The 22,739-nt window shown below is 40.4% G+C and overlaps 2 protein-coding genes across 5 annotated transcripts in view; one reads left to right on the top strand and one right to left on the bottom strand.

Moving 5' to 3' along the window:
• The window catches only part of si:ch73-21k16.1 (phosphatidate phosphatase LPIN1), a 32,078-nt gene extending 19,735 nt beyond the window's left edge, over positions 1-12,343 (bottom strand). The window contains exons 1-3 of the mRNA XM_034162249.1: positions 12,241-12,343; positions 2,433-2,636; positions 2,251-2,346 (exon numbers count right to left, since the gene is read on the bottom strand). Coding sequence (XP_034018140.1) covers positions 2,251-2,346; positions 2,433-2,636; positions 12,241-12,312 — 372 coding nt within the window. The 5' untranslated portion in view covers positions 12,313-12,343. The remainder of the gene's footprint in view (positions 1-2,250; positions 2,347-2,432; positions 2,637-12,240) is intronic.
• Positions 12,344-13,100: 757 nt separating this feature from the next.
• gpatch2 (G patch domain containing 2) lies at positions 13,101-21,170 on the top strand. 4 transcript variants are annotated; one of them, XM_034162191.1, is made up of 10 exons: positions 13,101-13,220; positions 14,738-14,981; positions 15,755-16,305; positions 16,489-16,553; positions 16,689-16,886; positions 17,021-17,138; positions 17,287-17,320; positions 17,518-17,582; positions 19,340-19,428; positions 19,875-21,170. In XM_034162191.1, the coding sequence occupies exons 2-10, from the start codon at positions 14,754-14,756 to the stop codon at positions 20,039-20,041; spliced, it is 1,515 nt and encodes a 504-aa protein (XP_034018082.1). In that variant the 5' UTR covers positions 13,101-13,220; positions 14,738-14,753; the 3' UTR covers positions 20,042-21,170. The 4 variants fall into 4 exon arrangements, with proteins under 4 accessions (XP_034018082.1, XP_034018081.1, XP_034018080.1 ...); XM_034162190.1 differs by having other exon boundaries at positions 13,167-13,321; positions 15,755-16,302; XM_034162189.1 differs by having other exon boundaries at positions 13,167-13,321.
• The last annotated feature ends 1,569 nt before the right edge of the window (positions 21,171-22,739 follow it).

Here is a 22,739-nt window from a genome sequence, read left to right as displayed (position 1 = left end):
GTTGCTGGATAGAGGTCTTTGGTGGTGCAGACATCTTTGCAGGAGAAAGAAGGTCTTTAGTCTTTAGGATCCTGGTGCTTCCTCACTTACTGAATATTTCTGGCAGTCAGGCTTTCTGGAGGCTCCTTGGGTACTTAACTGGAATGACTTTGTGTCAAATGAATAACACATTAGGGAGACTTGAATGAGGATGAACACTTGCATTGTGAGGGAATGATAGCCATGGCACTATGATCATGTAATGTTCTTCTTCAACCAATCTGTTCAGGACTTAAGCAGCCAAGGGGATCCCCCCATATCACCTGACTATCAAATCAAATCAAATCAATTTTATTTATATAGCGCCAAATCACAACAAACAGTCGCCCCAAGGCGCTTTATATTGTAAGTCAAAGCCATACAATAATTACGGAAAAACCCCAACGGTCAAAACGACCCCCTGTGAGCAAGCACTTGGCGACAGTGGGAAGGAAAAACTCCCTTTTAACAGGAAGAAACCTCCAGCAGAACCAGGCTCAGGGAGGGGCAGTCTTCTGCTGGGACTGGTTGGGGCTGAGGGAGAGAACCAGGAAAAAGACATGCTGTGGAGGGGAGCAGAGATCAATCACTAATGATTAAATGCAGAGTGGTGCATACAGAGCAAAAAGAGAAAGAAACACTCAGTGCATCATGGGAACCCCCCAGCAGTCTAAGTCTATAGCAGCATAACTAAGGGATGGTTCAGGGTCACCTGATCCAGCCCTAACTATAAGCTTTAGCAAAAAGGAAAGTTTTAAGCCAAATCTTAAAAGTAGAGAGGGTGTCTGTCTCCCTGATCTGAATTGGGAGCTGGTTCCACAGGAGAGGAGCCTGAAAGCTGAAGGCTCTGCCTCCCATTCTACTCTTTAAAACCCTAGGAACTACAAGTAAGCCTGCAGTCTGAGAGCGAAGCGCTCTATTGGGGTGATATGGTACTATGAGGTCCCTAAGATAAGATGGGACCTGATTATTCAAAACCTTATAAGTAAGAAGAAGAATTTTAAATTCTATTCTAGAAATAACAGGAAGCCAATGAAGAGAGGCCAATATGGGTGAAATATGCTCTCTCCTTCTAGTCCCTGTCAGTACTCTAGCTGCAGCATTTTGAATTAACTGAAGGCTTTTCAGGGAACTTTTAGGACAACCTGATAATAATGAATTACAGTAGTCCAGCCTAGAGGAAATAAATGCATGAATTAGTTTTTCAGCATCACTCTGAGACAAGACCTTTCTAATTTTAGAGATATTGCGCAAATGCAAAAAAGCAGTCCTACATATTTGTTTAATATGCGCATTGAATGACATATCCTGATCAAAAATGACTCCAAGATTTCTCACAGTATTACTAGAGGTCAGGGTAATGCCATCCAGAGTAAGGATCTGGTTAGACACCATGTTTCTAAGATTTGTGGGGCCAAGTACAATAACTTCAGTTTTATCTGAGTTTAAAAGCAGGAAATTAGAGGTCATCCATGTCTTTATGTCTGTAAGACAATCCTGCAGTTTAGCTAATTGGTGTGTGTCCTCTGGCTTCATGGATAGATAAAGCTGGGTATCATCTGCGTAACAATGAAAATTTAAGCAATGCCGTTTAATAATACTGCCTAAGGGAAGCATGTATAAAGTGAATAAAATTGGTCCTAGCACAGAACCTTGTGGAACTCCATAATTAACCTTAGTCTGTGAAGAAGATTCCCCATTTACATGAACAAATTGTAATCTATTAGATAAATATGATTCAAACCACCGCAGCGCAGTGCCTTTAATACCTATGGCATGCTCTAATCTCTGTAATAAAATGTTATGGTCAACAGTATCAAAAGCAGCACTGAGGTCTAACAGAACAAGCACAGAGATGAGTCCACTGTCTGAGGCTATAAGAAGATCATTTGTAACCTTCACTAATGCTGTTTCTGTACTATGATGAATTCTAAAACCTGACTGAAACTCTTCAAATAGACCATTCCTCTGCAGATGATCAGTTAGCTGTTTTACAACTACCCTTTCAAGAATTTTTGAGAGAAAAGGAAGGTTGGAGATTGGCCTATAATTAGCTAAGATAGCTGGGTCAAGTGATGGCTTTTTAAGTAATGGTTTAATTACTGTGTACTGACTATGACAGATAGATGATTATTTTGAGGCGATGAAGATGGACCACCAGACCTTGATGGGGTTTTTGGCCTTGGCAGAGCAAACCTACATCAATATTACTATTATCATTTTGTTCTGTACCTGATCATTTTCTGTTTCCTGGACAAAGAATGCCTCCCCATTTTCCCCCAGCTTCATATGTAGATCCACTGGTTCTCCGTTGATCTCAATGTCCACCTGGAGAACAGCAGAAGAAGCCTGAACTAATCAAGAACATTAAACCTCCATCCTTAACTGCAAAAGCCCACATTATATCACCTTACCACTTTCTCTCGGGATCGGAGGACGCCCAACTTGCCGAAGCGAATGTGAAAAGGCGAGCACTGCAGGGATCCATCGGGCTGTCTCACTACGATGACGTCAATACAGCCTGATAGGGTAGCGGGATTGAGGCCTCGGTACAACTCCTTAACCTGGAAAAACACCTGACCGGCTAACTGGCCCACGTAGTTCATGGTCTGTCGGGTCTGATGGAAAAAGGGTAAACATAAATGGGAAGAAAGTTGTAGGAATTCTAAAGAAATGGTTCACCATATATACAAATTTAACAAGACTAGCTATGTTTTAACTTTCAATTGCTGGAATGAAGTTATTTTGTTTTGTTTGTTTGTTTTGTTGTTAACAGCTCTGCGCTCATGGGTAATTTGTCCGACAAGAATCTCTTCCTGCCACCACTTTTGGATAATTCGGGAAAAGCTTTACAGCTGTTTTTCCATTCATTTACCTCAGACAAAAGAGGTAAAAGGCTCGTTGACTGTCACTGATTCAATGTCAAAAATGTCCAGGGTACAGACTGGTTGGATTACCCAACGCTGTCACGAGATATGGAAAGTTGGGTATTCTGAGACACGTGAGGAGGATTATGGGAGTTTCTGAATGATGACATTATAAATACGCCTAACATTTACAAGCACGTTTGACTCCAGGTGACTGAATGAACTCATTAAAGTAAAAGTATATTGACTTTTCATCGTAACTAGTCCTCATACACCACTCTCTCTTTGATAATACAATGTTGAAATACCTCTTTTACCTATGTTAACACTAGTTTTTGAACTAAAGCTGCAACCATGGACATGTAGCTCCACCGGAGACTGATATTGTGACAGATGTTTATTTCAATCCACATCTGGACCAATGTGCACTAATAACCGGTGGTATAGCAAACCATTCTTTTTTAAACAAAAATATGTATACTTGTTTTTATAACAGGGCCAATCTATTTGGTATTTTAAACATCTTTTTTTAAGACACCCAATTATCTACATCCATTTATCCGAATTAATTACCGCCTGAAGCATTACCAGCTACAATTGGGTTGTTCATGTTATAACAAGCACTGTTTTCCACTGTATTGCCTTCAATGAATCATTTTAAAAAACACAGACAAAACCAATGACAACCTCTGCAGAAGAAATGAAAGACTTGAGTTATGATGCTCCTGACGATGGGAGCCAATTTTATAAAGAAAGCGATTTGTGTCAACTGCTTCTTCTGTGTGCATCCAGCAGAGCTGTTTCTTCCAAAAATAGACTTTTTCCCTTCAGATACAGATGAACCAGTGGGAAACATTCACATTGTACTGCAGCCTGGTTTTAAAAGGAGCTACAAGAGTAAACATTTTAAATACTCTTTGCGGAACTTTTCAGAAATTATATTATTTAATTGAAATACAACCCCAAATCAGAAAAAAAAAAATTGTATGATGTAGAAAATGCAAATAAAAACAAAATACAGTGCTTCTTACTTTTACATCTATTTCATTGCAGACAAAAGCAACCCAAGATATTTCATGCTTTGTGTGGTCAGCTTAATTGAATTTGTTAATATATATCCATTCATGCATTTAAGGCCTGCTTCACATTCCATAACTGTTGGGACAGGTGCAATTTATTCTAAGTATAAGGATTAAATCATCCCTTTTACACAGTGTTTTCTTGAGACACGTCAGGGGACGGATACATGAACATTTCCAAGTCACTGAATAGTATATCTTGATTTTCAATAATCATTAACAAATACAAACAGTATGGTACTGTACGGTAAATATGTGCCAAGGAGGCAGTTCGCAAAAACTAACGAGTGAGGGAAGCCACCAAGAGACCCATTACAGCTCTGAAGAAGATGTGGTCTTTTGTGGTTGTGGATGGAAAACCTATGCATAATACAACTTTTGTCTGTTGCATCACTGTTATACAGCTTCATGATGGAGTGGTTTCAGCTGCTCTTTGCCAGAAGGTATATAGGAAATCTGAGCCTAAATTTGATCTGTTGTCCTGTTTTGTGGTCCTTTTCTTGCATTTGCATTTTCTGTGTGGTTCCCATTTTTTTTTTCTTCCTGAATTGGGGTTGTACAAGCTGCAGGCTTCATGATTCCTTTTGAAAGCTGGAATGTGGATGTGCCACAAATTTTACCTTCTTAGTACACTTCATCCCACACGGTGATAGAAACCTAATAAGGGGAATATTACAACTGCTCATTTCTTTTGGTCTGTCTGGACTCTGAGCTAGATATCAGTGACTGCTTATATTTATGACAATGCTAATACTGAACCACCAGTTCAGTCACATTTGCACAGATGATCATTTAATACCAAAGTTTGCAAAACTAAGTTTCTCAACCATGGCAAACATATCAGCAATTATTTGGTGGATTGTGTTAATTATACTCAACAAAAATATAAACGCAACACTTTTGGTTTTTGCTCCCATTTTGTATGAGATGAACTCAAAGATCTAAAACTTTTTCCACATACACAATATCACCATTTCCCTCAAATATTGTTCACAAACCAGTCTAAATCTGTGATAGTGAGCACTTCTCCTTTGCTGAGATAATCCATCCCACCTCACAGGTGTGCCATACCAAGATGCTGATTAAACACCATGATTAGTGCACAGGTGTGCCTTAGACTGCCCACAATAAAAGGCCACTCTGAAAGGTGCAGTTTTGTTTTATTGGGGGGGATACCAGTCAGTATCTGGTGTGACCACCATTTGCCTCATGCAGTGCAACACATCTCCTTCGCATAGAGTTGATCAGGTTGTCAATTGTGGCCTGTGGAATGTTGGTCCACTCCTCTTCAATGGCTGTGCGAAGTTGCTGGATATTGGCAGGAACTGGTACATGTTGTCGTATACGCCGGTCCAGAGCATCCCAAACATGCTCAATGGGTGACATGTCCGGTGAGTATGCCGGCCATGCAAGAACTGGGACATTTTCAGCTTCCAAGAATTGTGTACAGATCCTTGCAACATGGGGCCGTGCATTATCCTGCTGCAACATGAGGTGATGTTCTTGGATGTATGGCACAACAATGGGCCTCAGGATCTCGTCACGGTATCTCTGTGCATTCAAAATGCCATCAATAAAATGCACCTGTGTTCTTTGTCCATAACAGACGCCTGCCCATACCATAACCCCACCGCCACCATGGGCCACTCGATCCACAACATTGACATCAGAAAACCGCTCACCCACACGACGCCACACACGCTGTCTGCCATCTGCCCTGGACAATGTGAACCGGGATTCATCCGTGAAGAAAACACCTCTCCAACGTGCCAAATGCCAGCGAATGTGAGCATTTGCCCACTCAAGTTGGTTACGACGACGAACTGGAGTCAGGTCGAGACCCCGATGAGGACGACGAGCATGCAGATGAACTTCCCTGAGATGGTTTCTGACAGTTTGTGCAGAAATTCTTTGGTTATGCAAACCGATTGTTTCAGCAGCTGTCCGAGTGGCTGGTCTCAGACGATCTTGGAGGTGAACATGCTGGATGTGGAGGTCCTGGGCTGGTGTGGTTACACATGGTCTGCGGTTGTGAGGCTGGTGGATGTACTGCCAAATTCTCTGAAGCGCCTTTGGAGACGGCTTATGGTAGAGAAATGAACATTCAATACACGAGCAACAGCTCTGGTTGACATTCCTGCTGTCAGCATGCCAATTGCACGCTCCCTCAAATCTTGCGACATCTGTGGCATTGTGCTGTGTGATAAAACTGCACCTTTCAGAGTGGCCTTTTATTGTGGGCAGTCTAAGGCACACCTGTGCACTAATCATGGTGTCTAATCAGCATCTTGATATGGCACACCTGTGAGGTGGGATGGATTATCTCAGCAAAGGAGAAGTGCTCACTATCACAGATTTCGACTGGTTTGTGAACAATATTTGAGGGAAATGGTGATATTGTGTATGTGGAAAAAGTTTTAGATCTTTGAGTTCATCTCATACAAAATGGGAGCAAAACCAAAAGTGTTGCATTTATATTTTTGTTGAGTCTGCCAAAGAAGCTTTTTTTAGGCTTTAAGTCTTGGATCGGAGATGAACTAATAACATTTTGAAGCAGATACAAGTTCAGGATTACATTTAATGAATATTCTTATAATGTCTGCTATTGATTTTTGAGGTTATTTGGTTGAAAATGTGCATGTACGTACACATCGACTTGATTCAGGAGCGACAAACCACAGTTAACATGAGCCTCATAGTATTACCTAATCAAAGAGGGTTAATTTCTGCTAATTTAATTGTATAAAATGTTCAAACTTCACCGGACAGACTTATATCAGGACATCTACTGCCATCTACTGGCTGCATGAAAGCCATAACATTTAGCAACCCTTATCCATAACAAATCTGCTGTGGTGAGCCCAGGAGAAAAGGAGAAGCTGAAAGATGCATCCAGCTATGAATGTAAATGCACTCTGATTTGAATCATTAGTCTCATGTCAGATCACTACTTATGTCAAAACAACCGATGAATAATTCATCAACAGATAATTAATTGACATAGACTGTAATTGCACATTATTTGTCAAGGAAACCGTGTATGGAAACAGTTGTGAATCTTTTCAGGTTTAAAGGAAAATATTTTATTAAAAGATGAGAATTAAACATGACGGACATGAATGACTACAAGAACCAGGTGCTGTTCAGATATTTTGGAGAGAAAACGAATCTCATCGGGTGCAAATAGAAATATAAGATCCTACCTTCAGGCAGAATGTGACGGCAGAGAACGTTCAGTCAGCAGTGAATGAGAATAAAATGCTTAAACAGAGGAAGCATTATGTGGCAGAGGTGACTCAGTGCGTTGATATAAGCCTGCAAGCAGCTACAGTAGACTACAGCGAAGCAAAACACTCACTTTTATCTCCCTGGGAGCGTTTAGGAGTGAATGACGTAGTGCAGTGGTAACGGCCTGCTGACCAATCAGCTTTCAGGTGTTGAGTTTCCAAACAGTAGTGCTTCTAAGCTGCCGCAGTGGCAACACTGGCAACAAAGGCCTGTTCCCCCCACTGCCCCGCGCCTCTTCTTTTTTTTTTTTTTTTGCAAATGGCTTATTTGTTGCGGTGAATTACATTTTTTTTGCTAGTACTTTCCTTTCTAATATGTGCCAAAGGGTGACAAGCAAGAACAAAAACTGCACAGACTAGGTGGAAGTTATTAAAAAATAAATAAAAAATCTGGTTTTATAAAGTACTGTTTTCCCAAAGCATAAACTGCTCTAAAACTAGACTAATATTATTTTTCACTCGGCTGTAACACTGCTGGAAAGTCCAGATGCATTCTTATTACATTATAGGTATTGGCTAGCGGTCATGCTAGCAGCTATCTATCATAACCAGCGTGTTGTTGCTAACCATTGTATGTTACCAGATTTTCACTCAGTTCTGCACAATCAAAGTACACTGTTAAACCAAACACTTCAGTTTAATTCAACAATTAAGTTAATGTAACACAAACTTTGAAAAAAAGTTAGTCACTCATTTCCATTAATTAAACTAACTCAAAAATGAATTGTTATTACTCAGTTCCTTTAAGTGCATTTAAAAGTTTGGGGCATTTAAGTGTTGGTGATGTATTTTCAGTGCATTCCATTCACTTATTTTAATTGAGTTTATGTAACGGAGGCCAGCAGGTGCTGTGCATATGTAGTTAGTAAAACATAAAACATAAACTAGACATAAGTTTAATTAACTATAAATTGTTAAGTTACTAAAACTTTAATTAATTTGTTGAAAATTATTTTATTTAAGTTGGCAAACTCAAATGGTTTAAAGCAATCGGTTTCCTCAAATGGTTTGAGTTCAACTAACTCACTGAGTGTACAGATTTGTAAAAACAAATCAGCACAATTTTCTGTGGTTTTCTAATTCAATACCAGCTAATACAGATATCATCTGGCTAGGTTGCGTGCAGTACAATTAGCCACTATCAAACTTGCTAACTTTACGGATGACGCTGTGATCTTTGAAGAATCAAATTGGTTAAAAACACCTTGTTTTCATATTTTATAAAAATCTGTGGATGAAAGAAGTGACAATTTATCAAAGATTTCTTGAGATAAAGTCTTGAAATAAGCTGGGAAAACTCATTTTGAGCTGTATTTTACTTATACTAAAAAAAAGTTACACCTTTTACAAATACCACGGCAGCTTAAAAATCTTATTGTAACTCGAAAACATCACTTTGCCTGCGATGTGACTCGAAACAAGATATTTCCAAGACTGTCGTTTAAAAAGCTTTTTAAGATGTACTGTCAAAAAACAAGTCCTTTTTATCTCTCTGAAATTTTACTTATTCGGGGATTGTGTTTTATATTAACTTATAGTGCCTAAAATTTGGAAAATATATTTGGTAAGATTTTCCATTTTTGTGGTGTTCTCATCTTAATTCATGAAGCAACAGTTTGTTGTTGTTTTTTTTGTGTCAAAATTGTGTGTTTTGTCTCAAAGTCTCACATTATTTCCGCACGACATCATGTTTTAATGAGATATTGTTGCTATGCCACACTACTACAGGTTGCGTCAAGACTCGCTGTCTGATGAGTCTGATGTTGTGAGGTGATGTTTCTGACCAATCACAGGCCTGTGGAGAGCACATGCCATATGTGCAGGCAGAGACCTATGGAGCTTTAAGTGTGTGAAGAGGAAGTGGTTGACTGGGGGTAGAGCAGCGCTCAACACCAGCACAAAATATTTGAAGTATCTGGTTACACATACAGAGGTATTACATAAACTCAGACCATAGAAAGAGGAAGACCTCCCCACAACACACACACAGTGTGAGATTTTTAAACTGAATCAGTCTTTCCACCCTGTACTTGCTTCGAGAAAGAAGAATGCGTCTTTTTAGGAGATTTTCATTACACCACCAAACTCCCGTGCACTCCTCAAAGGCTAATATTGTTTTGAAGTTTCTTGAAAGCTAATTCAAATTAATTTTAATAACATATAAATCACATACACAATACAGAAGAGATAAACTGATGGTTTGAATTCACTGATTTTGACTTTGTTAGCGACATTACTGTTACGTAATCGCTATGAACCAATATTATGAAACCTCATGAAAAGATCACTTGTTAAAAAGGAAAAACATCTTAATCGTTGCTTTCTTCATCTCAATATAAGGCATGTTCATGCTTGCCTTTTAGGTTGGGCAACGTTTGTTTCATTTGAAAATTGTGTTTGCAGTAACTCATTACAATGGTGCACAGATTAGAGGGACTGTACTTAGTACAAACTTTATTTTGCACTCTTTAAAATGTCTACAAAATAGAATAATAATGAATTAATGACTATTTTTTTATTATTACTAATTTACCCTAATGGGTCAAGTAACATTCATAGCAGCCAAGTAGTCCACACCATTTTGGAAAAGTCAGCAAAAGTCACTTTTTTCAGACTTCCCCTAACATTTCTGCAGCACTCCATGCAGGAGAACTCTTCTTTGTATCTCAGATTAATGTTTTTTCTGTGCAAGGTGATAAACTAGTCACCATGTTGCATGTCATCACGATCACTGGGCCTTTCTGAGCCGACCAACAGGACACACTTCTCAAATGCGCTTATCTGTCCACCTCAATTCAGGCGCCACACTTCACCCTTAATTTCACACTCCTTAAAGTACATATTCATCAATGCACAATTTGATCAACAATTTGGAAATCCCAGGCATGAACAAACATGGACAATGGGATACCAAACTACAAAACCCTACAAGCTAAATACCCATTTAGACTTAATAGTACTAGGTTTTTCACACTAGGTTATGAAGGTGGCTATCGTAGCTATTATACATCGGATGCATCATCTGATTTTAGGAAATTCTATTTGCCAAAGAATAAAATGATCTACAAAAAGATTAATGCAATTTGCAGTCACTTGAAAGAAATACTACATACTACAAATACTGTGTTCTTGTAATTGCTCACTAGCAGCTGTGTTAGCTGTGTGACCGCAGGACCTTTGTGGCCGGGACAGTGGTGGGATCGAACCCAGATGGCTCGCACTAAAGACCATTGCTCTACCAGGTCAGCCAAAGGGGAATTCCCCGTTAGCCAAGTTAGCAGGAACGTCTTTTCAATCAGGACCCGGGACCTTCATCCCGCTACATATCTCCCCACCATTTTTGACTGTCCCGAAGTCACAGGTGCATTTAAGCATGTTCTGTGACTACCCACATCCTGTTTGTGACGCCAGATTGTGACCACAGGACCTTTGTGGCCGGGACGGCGGTGGGATTGAACCCGGATGGCTCGCAGTAAAGACCATTCCTCTACCAGGTCAGCCAAAGGGGAATTCCCCGTTAGCCAAGCTAGCGGGAACGTCTTTTCAATCAGGATCCGGGACCTTCATCCCGCTACAGCTGCATGAGCACTGACCTGGCATAGAAACGAGACTGCATATTAAGCTAATCTGTAAACAAATAATGTATTCTGCTCATACTATATTTCTTTATTTAACATTTCAAGATGGGGCATGTTTGTGCTTATGCTGGACTGACATTAATAATGTAATAAAATGGTCTTATTTTGATAAGAATCAGATTTTATTGATAAAACTGTATTTTTCTTTATTTCAGAGAAGCACCTTGCATGTGTGTAAGAAAAGCTTCAATCAATGTGCATGCAAAATACAGTAAGAATATTCTTGCACAGTCGACCTGCACTGGTGCTTTAACCTGCATCAGTCTTTACGCCAGAGGCTTCTCTCTAACCAAAGACATATGAGCCATACAGCTGTCCTGAGACATGTTACTGGGAACAAGCTGCTTATCACTGGAAAAGCAGGACTTAATGTTCTCCTGGACACAAACAGCACATGATACCCATATCATTTTTCAACACGTATGATCAACAGCGTAATTAGTATCAGGTACGTCACCAAACCACCCGGCAAAGGATTTATAAGGGAAAAACACAGTCTGCCTGATCAACTAGAAAGGCATGATCTTCAATGATAAAAATGAATAGTAAACAAACGTTTTTTCTAATGTTTTAAAATATCTCTGAATAAAATATCAGTAAAATAATCAAAACATAATTGGGGTATTCAATGTCATACAACTGTTGTGATTTTTTTAAACGAAATGTAGTTGTCCCACACTATTGCCGTAATTTCCACCACAACAATAATGTCCCTTTAAAAGGTTTGTATAAAAGGTTGTGTGGGTAGTTTCTATGGAGATAAACAGTAACATCAGAGCACATGTATATAGCGCCAAATCACAACAAACAGTTGCCCCAAGGCGCTTTATATTGTAAGGCAATGGTGTGGTGGAAATTACATTTACAAGGCCAATAGTGCCCGTAGTTAAAGAATCACCCCCACATGGATCAGCCGATCCTTACAAAATTCTATGAACAAATCCAGGACAAATAGATTGACAAATTCATGGTAGGAAACTTTTTTCCGATTAAAATTAGGAAAATGGTACACAAAAATATATCATCATCGCTTGAGGGTTGATGCCTCACTTGTAATCACTGGTAAACCTAAAGTCCACATCTAGATTCTTAAGACTGTATTTTGTATATAGAAAATTAGCCATTCTTGACATTAAATGATTTATATGACCACTGCCCCTTTTCATATTATAGTCAAATTAAATACAGCTTCGTGGCCTCTACCATCATGACATCTAATGTCTCAGTGTCTTAGTTTACATGTCAGTATTGATGGACAAAGACTTCAGAGATCAACTTGTGCTCTGTTCATGCACGCTTCTTTGCTTTTTTCAGACTTCCACACATGCAGATTATTCAGAAAGGGCTTTACCCAGCTCCAAGTGGTGTCACTGACATCATGCTCAACCTCGTCTAAGTCGTCGATGTCCTCCACCGGTGTCATGATTCCATCATGTGTCCTGATCACTACTGATGATCTCAGGTCTTTCTAAAAAAAAATCTCACTAGAATCGCAATAAGTCCGCTCTGGTCTGTGTCCAGTGTCTAACTGCACGATGTGCCGGAGGACAGTGTCTTACTAATTTTACCTGATCCCCCCTCTCCGAAATATGAGATCGTCTCGGCTTGGCCATCCTCCACCAGACCCTCTGACTTTTTAGGTATTCGGGGTGGGACACCTGGCAAGATTGTGTGTCAGAATGTTAGTCGTAGTTTCACACACAGTAAGACACCATCGGGTGACCTTTGCACAAAGCACCCTCTCTCCCATGCAGGCCAAAATGATTCTTCATCATGCAAATCTCTCAGTGCATCACAGAAAGGGAAAGCCGTGTTGTTGCTGACTGCTGCGCCTGCAGAGCCGCCATTGACGTGAACACAAGACCGGTGCACCCGTTCTTTCACACACGTGGTGAAGTCACAGTGTCCCTGTTGCCCAGCAACTTTTCCAGTGATGTACAATTAATATCACACTGATGTTACTGGTGACCTTTGGTGATACAGAAAAGGCAATTTAACTGAACTTGGCACAGGCCAGAAGTTTCATCTTCATCATGTGCACAGCTACATCCCCATCTGGTGTTTACACCACGCAAGTACATGCAGATCTGAAGAAACTGGGCACAATTCAACTACTGGAATGGAACAGAGAAGGACTTCCTCAAAGCATATACATATATATATTAAAAAGTGCCATTAAAAATCCCACAAGGAAGGCTTTCTATCATAAAGCTCATATTTCGTACAGCCCCTGAACGCATCACAGCTCTCTCCGCTGTGGTGTCCCCCCGACTGTTGTATATTGATCCAGACTCGTTGATCCACAGCTTTTGTGTCAGGATGCTTTCTGCGGTGTGTAATTGTTTATCCGTTGTTTTTGGCTGAAGATATTTGGCGGCTTTAATGTTCCGTGCAACTAATCTAAAAACCATCGGCAAAGCGGGCACCAGCTGGTAGGTGGTGTTCGAAATCACTCGGACGTTACATTTTGTTGACGGTCCTTCTCGCACGAATCAGCCGGAGGTGCGGAGCTAAGGCTAACTATGCTAAGAGGCTAGCAGCGCCTGTATGTTAAAGACGTTTATGGTGTTCATTTTCCAACAGCAGTCGTTAAAGATAGTAAGTTCGAAACGACACTACTTAAAAGCGAGTTCGTTGTCGTTTACACGAGTAAAATGCACAGTATTGCTGTTCGGCTCAGCGTTAGCTAGCGTGTAGCAAAAAAAAGCGTTAGCTTGTAAAGCTAATAACGAAAACAGCTCATCCAAACGGTGGAGGTTTTTTAGGATAGATTTTATTCAGATTTATGGCAGATTTATCATAATCTGGAAACATACTGAGCTACATCTTTGTTGGATAAATCAATAGGAACAATGTGCATTTTTCCCCCAACAATGTTTAAGAACTATAAAACTGCTTGATACTGTTGCCAAGACACGTGTGTGCGGGTCGGCTTTGTATATTAAAGTTTCACAAGGTACGAGCTAACAGATACAGGTGAAAATCCGCACATCATGCCAAACATAGATGAAGTATTTTGCAGATGCTTGAGCTGTCTGTCCTGATCCTAATGTTTCACCATGGATACACGCCTAGATTCAGTAGTGAGAGACCATATTCTTTTGAAATTAATGATTAATATGTGCTTAACAAACTATTTTGTGGTGAACACATGAACAGTGTGGTCACAAGCTTATGGATGCATGACAACTATAAGGTAGAAAGGAGACAAGTGAGGGAAGCCACCAAGATAGCCAAGAGAACTCTGAAGGATTTATTTATTTTGTGGCTGTAATTGGAGAAATTGCTTAATGCAGCGTTTGTTGTAAACCAGCCAGTTTCATGGTGGAGTGGAACAGAGATGGATTTTCATAGAGAAAAATGGATTAAAGATAGGTTTGAGTCTCCATGTACCCTCCGGCAAACTGTAGCTCAAATTTTACATCTATGTAAGAAAATCTTTCGTACCACTATGACGCTGTATAACTGGTGAGATGCCGCAGACAGAAGTTGAACAATGCAGTTTCTTCAATCACATCCACAGAAGCTTATAATTCTTTCACAGTTGTCATGATGACTCAGTGGCTTCCCTCATGAGTCCCCTTCTTGCACAGTCACTCAGTTTTTGAGAACTGGCTACTCCATGCAGATTTATCATACAGTACCATACTGCATGTAAATGAAGTTCAAGAGATATTCAGTGACTTCATCTGCCTTTCAGCACCTCAGTTAATGTTGTTGGGTGTGTGTACTTTATTTTTTGCACCATTTCTGAGAGTGCCATTGGGTTCAGTTGCTTGATTCACCAAAGACAGCATGGAGGCTAAACCTATATCTCCTAACCTAATCTAGCCTTTCTGTCATTTCAGGCACTTTCGCCGGACAATGGATGAGCTGGTCCATGACTTGGTATCGGCACTGGAAGAGAGTTCAGAACAAGCTGTACGCGGTGCTTTTGGCGATGGAGGAGACCATGCATTGGCTGTGGGCTGCCTGCTGAAGAGGCAGGCTCGGAAAAGAAGGGGCAGAAAGCGACGCTCAGACAATCCTCACCCGCCATGGGAAACAGGCCACCTCAGCGAGGGTTCAGAGTCCAGTGTGGATGAACACAAGGTGAGGCTGGATGAGTGGATGGAGGCTTCAGGGTTTTCCAGTATAAACCACTGTTTATAAGCAGAGTTTCCTCTAGTAAAACACTTAAGATGGTCTGCAAAGGTCCAGAAATAATTTTGATGCATACATTGTTCTTTTCCAGAGATGAGAGGATATGGACAGGGTAGGCTTTAAGCACAAAAATAAATTTAATGTATTTACCACTTCCAATTAATAACAAATCTTTTTTTTGTTTTTTTTTTTGAAAATGTTCATGCAGAATTGTTATCATAAAGACAGCAGCTGGCATGTCATTCATATACTGTATAAGAGAAATAAAAGAGGTTCCAGTATTGTGTCTTGAGGTGTCCCACATGTCAGAGTAAGGGTTTGAACCACCCTAAGGTCATAGAATCATTAATCATATCTACGGCCTTTAGCATTTGTAATAAGATATTGTGATTGACTGTATCGACAAATGTCTGTTGGCCGAACATCACCATACAGGTACGACTGCCCCTAAGTTTAATTTAGAGTTGTTTTGTTTTTTTTGGTTTTTTTATACAGATTCATTGCACTTTAAATGGAAGCTGGTTTATGTTGAGTGTTTTGGATGCATAAATGTTTACGCCTAGAGGAAGTTAACTTCTACTATAATGGGTCAGTACTGCGTAATTTTGGCCTCAGGCTGCTTTTGTATTGGTTTAATTTCTAACCTCATGGTTTATTTCTATCTTTCTCCGGTTAGCGTTGGTGTCACAGTATTATATTTACCACACTGTCATTTATTGCAGGACTATCGCACCAATACAGGAGGCGTCTCTGCTGCCAACAGCCATGCCCGAGACAACAGCGACTCAGATGAACAGTTTGGTCCCAAACGCCGCACACCCCTCAGTGCTGACATGGGACGAAGCAAGCGCCCACTCTGGCAGGATGACCTGGGACTTCTTGGTTCAGCTGAAGGAACCCGCAGCCTCAGACGGCGGCGTAAGGTGAAACGCATGGCTATAGACCCGCCTTTGGATTCAGGTACCCCCTCTTCCACCCTCTTGGGGCCCCCGCCCGTCCCCAAAGCCCCTCTTGGCAGCCGGCTGCACAGAGTGGGTGTAAGTGAGGGCAGGAGTTCTATGGAGATCTGCGGCGGCAGCCTGATTGGTCCAGGGGGAGGGAAGAACAGGATGAAGAAGAGGAAGCTGACGAATCACAGGCTGGGATTAGAGGCTGCAGATGAAGGGGTGGTGGTGGAGAGTGAGGACCCCTTCTCATCTCCAACAGAAGGGTCCAAAGACAAAATGGAGTTGGAAGAGCAGAAGGGCTCAGATGAGGACATGAGTGACAGGTGGTTAGTGTTTTGACTTTTTCCTTCTCCTCTGTGTCTTGTGTGCACAAGTTTCAAATCCACCGTCTCCACTGTGTGTATTTGACATGAATTTGAGTGTGTTGTACGTCAGCAGATTTAGAAGCAAAAAAAGCTGTTGTGTCTGGGCTGAAACTAATTTTATATCATGTACTTTTTCTGTGTCAGCGAGACCAGCAGTGTCAGCAACAGCAGTGATGGAGGTCTCTACACTAATGATGAAGGGAGGCAAGGTTTGTACAAGGACAAGAGTGGTAAAAATGTGCACAGTAGCTAATAAATACATTTACCACCCATCATCACATTTGCATCACTCCAAACCAGTTTCAACTCACATTTTTTGGCCTCTATCCTGTCCGACCATTTAGGTGACGATGAGCAGAGCGACTGGTTCTATGAGGGCGAGCCGGGCTCTGGTTCGGGTCCTGGAGGTGCGTGTGGAATAGCAGGAGTGGTTCCCTGGTGGGAGAGGGAGGCTGTGTCAGAGGAACTAGAGCTAGTTGATCCTGTCTTCAACAGCATCCTCACGGGGTCCTTTCCCCTCATGAGCCCTGCAGCACAGAGAGGTTAGCGTTCAAAAAGCCAAACACAGGTGGAATGCTTCACGTCACTGTGTTACGATTGGTTCAAATCAGGGTGCAAGATTTAATCCACTTTCAAAAAACATGTCGTTACCCTAATTAAAATGAGCATTTATCAGGATTTCAGGCACGGTTGAATCGTCTTCATGGGAACCCCCAGGTCTCAGAGGGGGTGCAGGTTGGAACCAGTCAGGGTTTCAATAGCAGACTGAACAGGCAGACCCAGGACTCCCACGAGTGAGTGTCTTCATGTGGATTTAAACCCTGCTTTACAATCAACATCATTTTCTTTTTGTGAAACGATTCTTTTTTCCCCCAGGCCATTGTCTGTTGCTGTTTTGATGTGAATGTGGGACATCACTTAATACTGTTTTATTTCCAACAGGCCCTGGTTTAGCTCAGCATCTAGAAGAGAACAGGTGAACAATATTTCTTGGCTTCTCCTTTTTCAGATTTCTGTAACTTGACTGGCTGTTAGGCATACAGAAATCACATGCAGAATAGAAATTTTCATTTCACCAAAGGACCCAAAATAATCTTTGGCAGTTTTCTCTTCGTGTCTGAAGAATAACACAAAATGTTTCTTTTCTCCTTCTTTCATTTTTTCAATCTTTAGTTGCACTGGGACCCACGGACAGACCGAGGACATCGAAGAAGCTGTTCTGTAAAAACAGCCAGCAGGTGAAGACAAATGAAAGCACTAGTGATCTATAATGGTTGTTGATGTCCCAAGCTGATCCACAGGATTGGTTTCAGGGGTCAGCTCAGTTGTTTTTGTTTTTTTTTAAACAGGGCATATTGGTATCGCATTCATAAATCCAGACACTTGAGTTGTTAAGCTGCTTCTCGAGCGTCCTCTCAGTTCGCTGCACTAAATATGCTGGTGCGTTTGACAGATGATGGTACACCAACATAGCCACAGCAGAGCCGAGTTTTAACATCTGTTTAGGTTTAGTGTGTTCGTTGCATTGTTGGTGGCGTGGAAAATAGCATTTAAACTACAGTATTGTGCACCTTTTAAAACTCAAATACTGACAAGAAAGTGCAGAAGGCACCACTAACAGCCTACTTTGTGTGTTTTCACAAATGGAGACAAGAGATGGGATTGTTTTTTGAGGGGTGATGAACGTGTGGATTAGTGACGACAGTTTCACTGCTGTTATCAGCAGCTACAAGAAAGCTGTAATGCTGCTGTATTATCTTATTGTATTGAGATGTTAAACTTAATTTACTGCAGGTCTCTAATGTGACCTTAGTGGTTGGTAATAAGTATACTGTGAAACACAAACTGTGAGGAGGGAATTACTACATTTGAATGTGTCAACACTAAGTGGGCTGCCATCAGGTTAGGTGACAAAAAGATGTCAGCCATAGCAGCAGTGTTACATAATTCAAGAGTTCTTCATCACAACTGTTTAACGTACACCTGCTACACACTTTTATGCATGGATTATAAAATGCGTTTTCCTAAGCTTGAGCATTTAAACTTTCTAAATTGTGTTTTGCAGGTTGCCTTATAATTGACGTTACAAAGAAAGCTTATTGAAATTTGCATTTATTACACCACAGGAATTACTTCTTGAAGCCTTGTGTCCACATTAGCTTGAAAATACCACATTGTTCCAAAAAATATTTAGTATTTTTTTTTTTCTTGTCACTATGTTTGTAAAACAGTGGGGTTGCCTTATATTCAGGAGTTAGACTTTTACATGTCATATACAGCTGCAGCAGTAAGCGTGAAACAAGTGTGCCTCCGGGTGACTTGCCCCATAGCGAGTGCTGCTTGACGGCGGGACACAGTGATAGTCTTGAAAAGACAGTTCTTAAAAAGCCAGGTAAGTTAACCAGCAACTAAGGAGAACTTCTGATGCAAAGTTGAAGCTCGCATTGAGAAATGCAGTCTTCAAACAAGTCTCAAGCAGCCAAGAGATATGGTGTGGGACAGAATGTATATGGCAACCCCCCCCCCCCCCCCCCCCCCAAAAAAAAAACCCAAAATGTCTTGAATGCTTACCATGCTGCCCATAAAATGTGTTTTTATTAGCATTCATTTAAAATAAAATTTTTTTATTAAGAAATGTTTTGGTTTTCAAATAGTCTTTTTTCTAAAAATGTTATGAAAAAGGGGGGCATCGTATAATCAGGGTCTTATGTTAACAACAATACAGTACTTCAGTACAACACACTTGAACCTACATTTTCAGTCTGCTGGAATATCTGCACACCACCAGATTTATTTATTTTGTGGGTCTATAAATCTTTGCATAATGTGAATTCTTTGCACGTTTTATTGTCTGGTTTCAAAATTGGTGAAGTCATGGTGGCAGTGTTCTGTTGGTTCCCAGTGTGTAATGCGCTGTTTTAAATAATGTAAACTACTTGAGTACTGACAGAAAACTAATGCTGCGGTTTCTGGTGTTTTTTGGCTGCCTCTGCAGACAGACCAGTGGTCACCTCGGCTCTTTGTGTACAGGGGACGTCAAGCGTAGACGAAAAGCAGCCCCCCTTGGCTCTACCATCCCCTCAGGTATTGGATGTACACCTAGCGCACCATCTGGCACTCATTACCACCTGCTCCCTTTATTGTATTTTTGGCACTCGTTTTCCCTCCTCCTGTCGCCTCAGCTCATTGCATTCAGCAGCCTCCTTTCGTCCTCACCTTCTGTCTCGCACCTACAAGCACAAGGGACAAGGTTGAGAAGAAAGTGTTTTGGCTCGACTGTTTTAGGATTAATTGAGTAAAGGGTGTCACCAGTCATCAATCATTGTCACATATTATTAAAACTCTCAGGCATACGGGATAAAACCTGACTGGCTAATTGTGCTATCAATGCAGAATTCTTGGATAAGAAAAGTGACGAGGCATATCAAAGCCACTTTGTTGGCTCATCTGAAAGGATCTGCATATTGATTAAGATCCAAATTCTAGGTGTACCCACACAAGCCTCGCTGACGTCGTCCTTGTCTTTACAGGTGTCGTCGGGGAGTCTTCTCCGATCCCAGAGACGAACATGGGGAACCGTATGTTACAGAGCATGGGATGGACTCCAGGGATGGGCCTGGGTCCAGAGGGAAGAGGCATCACCGAGCCCATCCGGGCCTCACAGAGGCCGAAGGGGACTGGTCTAGGCTTCAACTGAACCTCTGATCTCTGGATCCTGAACCCAAAGCAGGCTTCAAGAAGACGTCCTCCGAGCTAAAGGTGGGCGGAGAGTAACTGCTGCCACGTGGATGACAAGAAAGTGCTGAAGGAAGAAAAAAAAAAAGCTGCTGATGAATTAAAACTTGCCCATATTGGGCAAACCGTTAAAGGCCGAGGATGTGACTGAAATCAAGCTTGAGAAAAAACGCACAGAAGTTTTCTTCATGTTGGAGAAAAAAAATGACATACATGCCGTCTTTCACCTTTTACCTCAGACGCCACCGAGAGCAGCACCAACACATGATGATGATCTTGCGGTTTCACTTCAATCAGCGGTATATTGGTTAGTTACTTCATGTCCCGATTTCTACAAGAAATTTGTAATCAAGATTCATTTTTAAATTGGTTGTTCCCCAAGACTCTGTCATGGTTTCTTTTTGCTGCAGTGTTGTTACTATACACTGTAGCGATGTTGGGATATCTGGATGTTTATTCCATCTATTTTTATTGTTCATTTCCTGCAGAATTATTTTAACTATGCTACAGTTGAGAAAAAATGGAGCCCTTCCTTTGTATTTGGCACCGTTGTGCATCCTTGCAGCAGTTTCCTGCAGAGTTTTAAGAATGCCTGTCACAATGCACATTTAACAGCGTTTTAAATGTTAATCAATTTTTAAACAAGCGTGCTGTTTTGTAAATTGATTTAGCCTGTCGGGTGATTTGGCCGACAACTGTGGTTAACTGGGAGAAATATTAATTACAGGAGAAAGATTATAGTATGTGATTCAGTATGACAAAATCTCTAGAAATGTACTGCTGCAGTTTGATTTGTTTCTGTCACACATCTTTTGATGTAATCACGACATGCTAGACAGACAGTTATGACTGCTGAACAAAGCAGCAGGTGAGCTGTTTAAAAAAAAAAAAAAAAAAAATCTTACTGAAGACTAAGTTATTTTCATGAATTAAATATTTGATTGTTTTTGCCATAGAATGTTTTAGTTTAGAAGATATGAGAACATGGCCAACAGTGTCCAAGCTAGTATTGTTCAATGTTTTGTCTGAATTTCTCTCCAAACCTCAGATGTTCAATTCATAACATAAATAAAGCAACAAATTCCCATTGAGCAGGTTTGAAATGTTGTGCGTATGTGTCCGTATGTGCCAGGATTGACAGAAAGGACTGTTGATATATAGGCTGCCAAGAGATGTTTTCATAAAAACAATGTTTCAAGGTCATCTCACTAAAATCTCATTGAATTTTTGGCACAGCCATTCTAATTGTGGCCACCAGGGGGCTGAGTCTCTGAAAACTTGTCCACAATATTTTGAGGAAAAAACTTCATGTATCAAGGTAAAACAGTCCAGTAAATTACATCATTAAAAGTGATGACGTATTACCAGTTTTTGATAGCAAACGGTATACATTTTGGTAAATTTAATTTAATAAATGAATGCTACTCAACTGTGACCTGTCAAGTAGTAAAAGCGTTCTAGAACTGTCAGCAACTGAAAGTTTTAAACATGTCCCACTCTTCACCACAAGACAGTTTTGAGATGTTAAACATTTTAGATTTTTTTGGAAAAGTGGATTCAGATTCAATTATACCCTTGGGTAAATTTTATTTACAGTGAGTGAGTTATCTCGTTTTGCAAACACTGAGAAACAGAACAAGACAAAATGACAACAGTGCCATGGCTAAAAGAACAACTAGATAAAATAAGAGTTAAAACATCAATAGGTAAAAAGTCTAATAACGTCACACCAAGCCAAAGGATAAAAAATTAAATAAATAAAAAATATGCTGTTCATATAAACAAGGTAAAAGAAAAAAAAAACTGAAGAAAACATGCTACTTCTGTGTACGAATAGTTGTGTAAAGGGAATTGTACGGGGTATATTTTGCAATATTTGGTTACATTTATATGAAAGTGAGTATAAAGTATCAACTAAAGGCTTTACCTGCTATTTTAGTAACTTGGGCAGAGTTTCTTCAGTTTTGAAATCTTAAAGACAACTGGGGCCAAAAATCATCAATGGGAGACCTGCCCTAAGATCTAGATCTAGGATAACTGATGTCTAATCATGGCCACCAAGGGGCCTGGTCTCTTGAAAGGTCCGTGTGTCAAGGTGAAACGTGGTACACAATGTTCAATATTTCAATTCTAAATGTAGCCACAAGAGTAGAAGCTTTGAAACGTAATTTTGATGAAAGACTTGGGGCCTCATTTATTAAAAGTTTGTGTCTGTTAAAACAGGTGCCTACACCATAGCACTCTCAAAAAAAAAAAAGAAAAGGCTGATTTAATAACTGCACACTGACGATTGCATCTTTGTCCATTTCATATTGTCCATTTAGTGTGTTTGCCTTCATGAATATGCAAACTGGAATTTGTCGACTCAAATGCACAAAACTGGGAGGACACATGCAAAGAGGTGCGGCTGGCACAAGCAACACGATTTATCAAAGTTAAAAGTAAATTAGCAGGTGCTGACAGCATTTGTATTTTGCACATTTGAAATCTTGACTTTAATTTATTGCATTAGCCTGCTGTACCAGCAGTAGAGAGGTCGCCACCTCCTCGGTAGCAAAAATAAATAACAAAAAAAAAAATCATTCATTGTAAACATTGGGCATAATTAAAGAGTCAACAGCTTACTTTGTGCTTGTTTCTTCAAGAATAAATGTCTCCAT

Source organism: Thalassophryne amazonica, chromosome 21, assembly GCF_902500255.1.
Source record: "Thalassophryne amazonica chromosome 21, fThaAma1.1, whole genome shotgun sequence".
In the NCBI taxonomy this organism is placed as follows: domain Eukaryota; kingdom Metazoa; phylum Chordata; class Actinopteri; order Batrachoidiformes; family Batrachoididae; genus Thalassophryne; species Thalassophryne amazonica.
This window is presented reverse-complemented; position numbering and strand designations above follow the sequence as displayed.

Coding starts and splice junctions, on each gene's coding strand:
- gpatch2 (XM_034162189.1), top strand. CDS start 13,272: ATGTTCCGTGCAACTAATCTAAAAACCATCGGCAAAGCGGGCACCAGC. Junction 13,322..14,737: donor GGCAAAGCGGGCACCAGCTG/GTAGGTGGTGTT, acceptor CTGTCATTTCAG/GCACTTTCGCCGGACAATGG. Junction 17,583..19,339: donor TCTGTAAAAACAGCCAGCAG/GTGAAGACAAAT, acceptor CTGCCTCTGCAG/ACAGACCAGTGGTCACCTCG.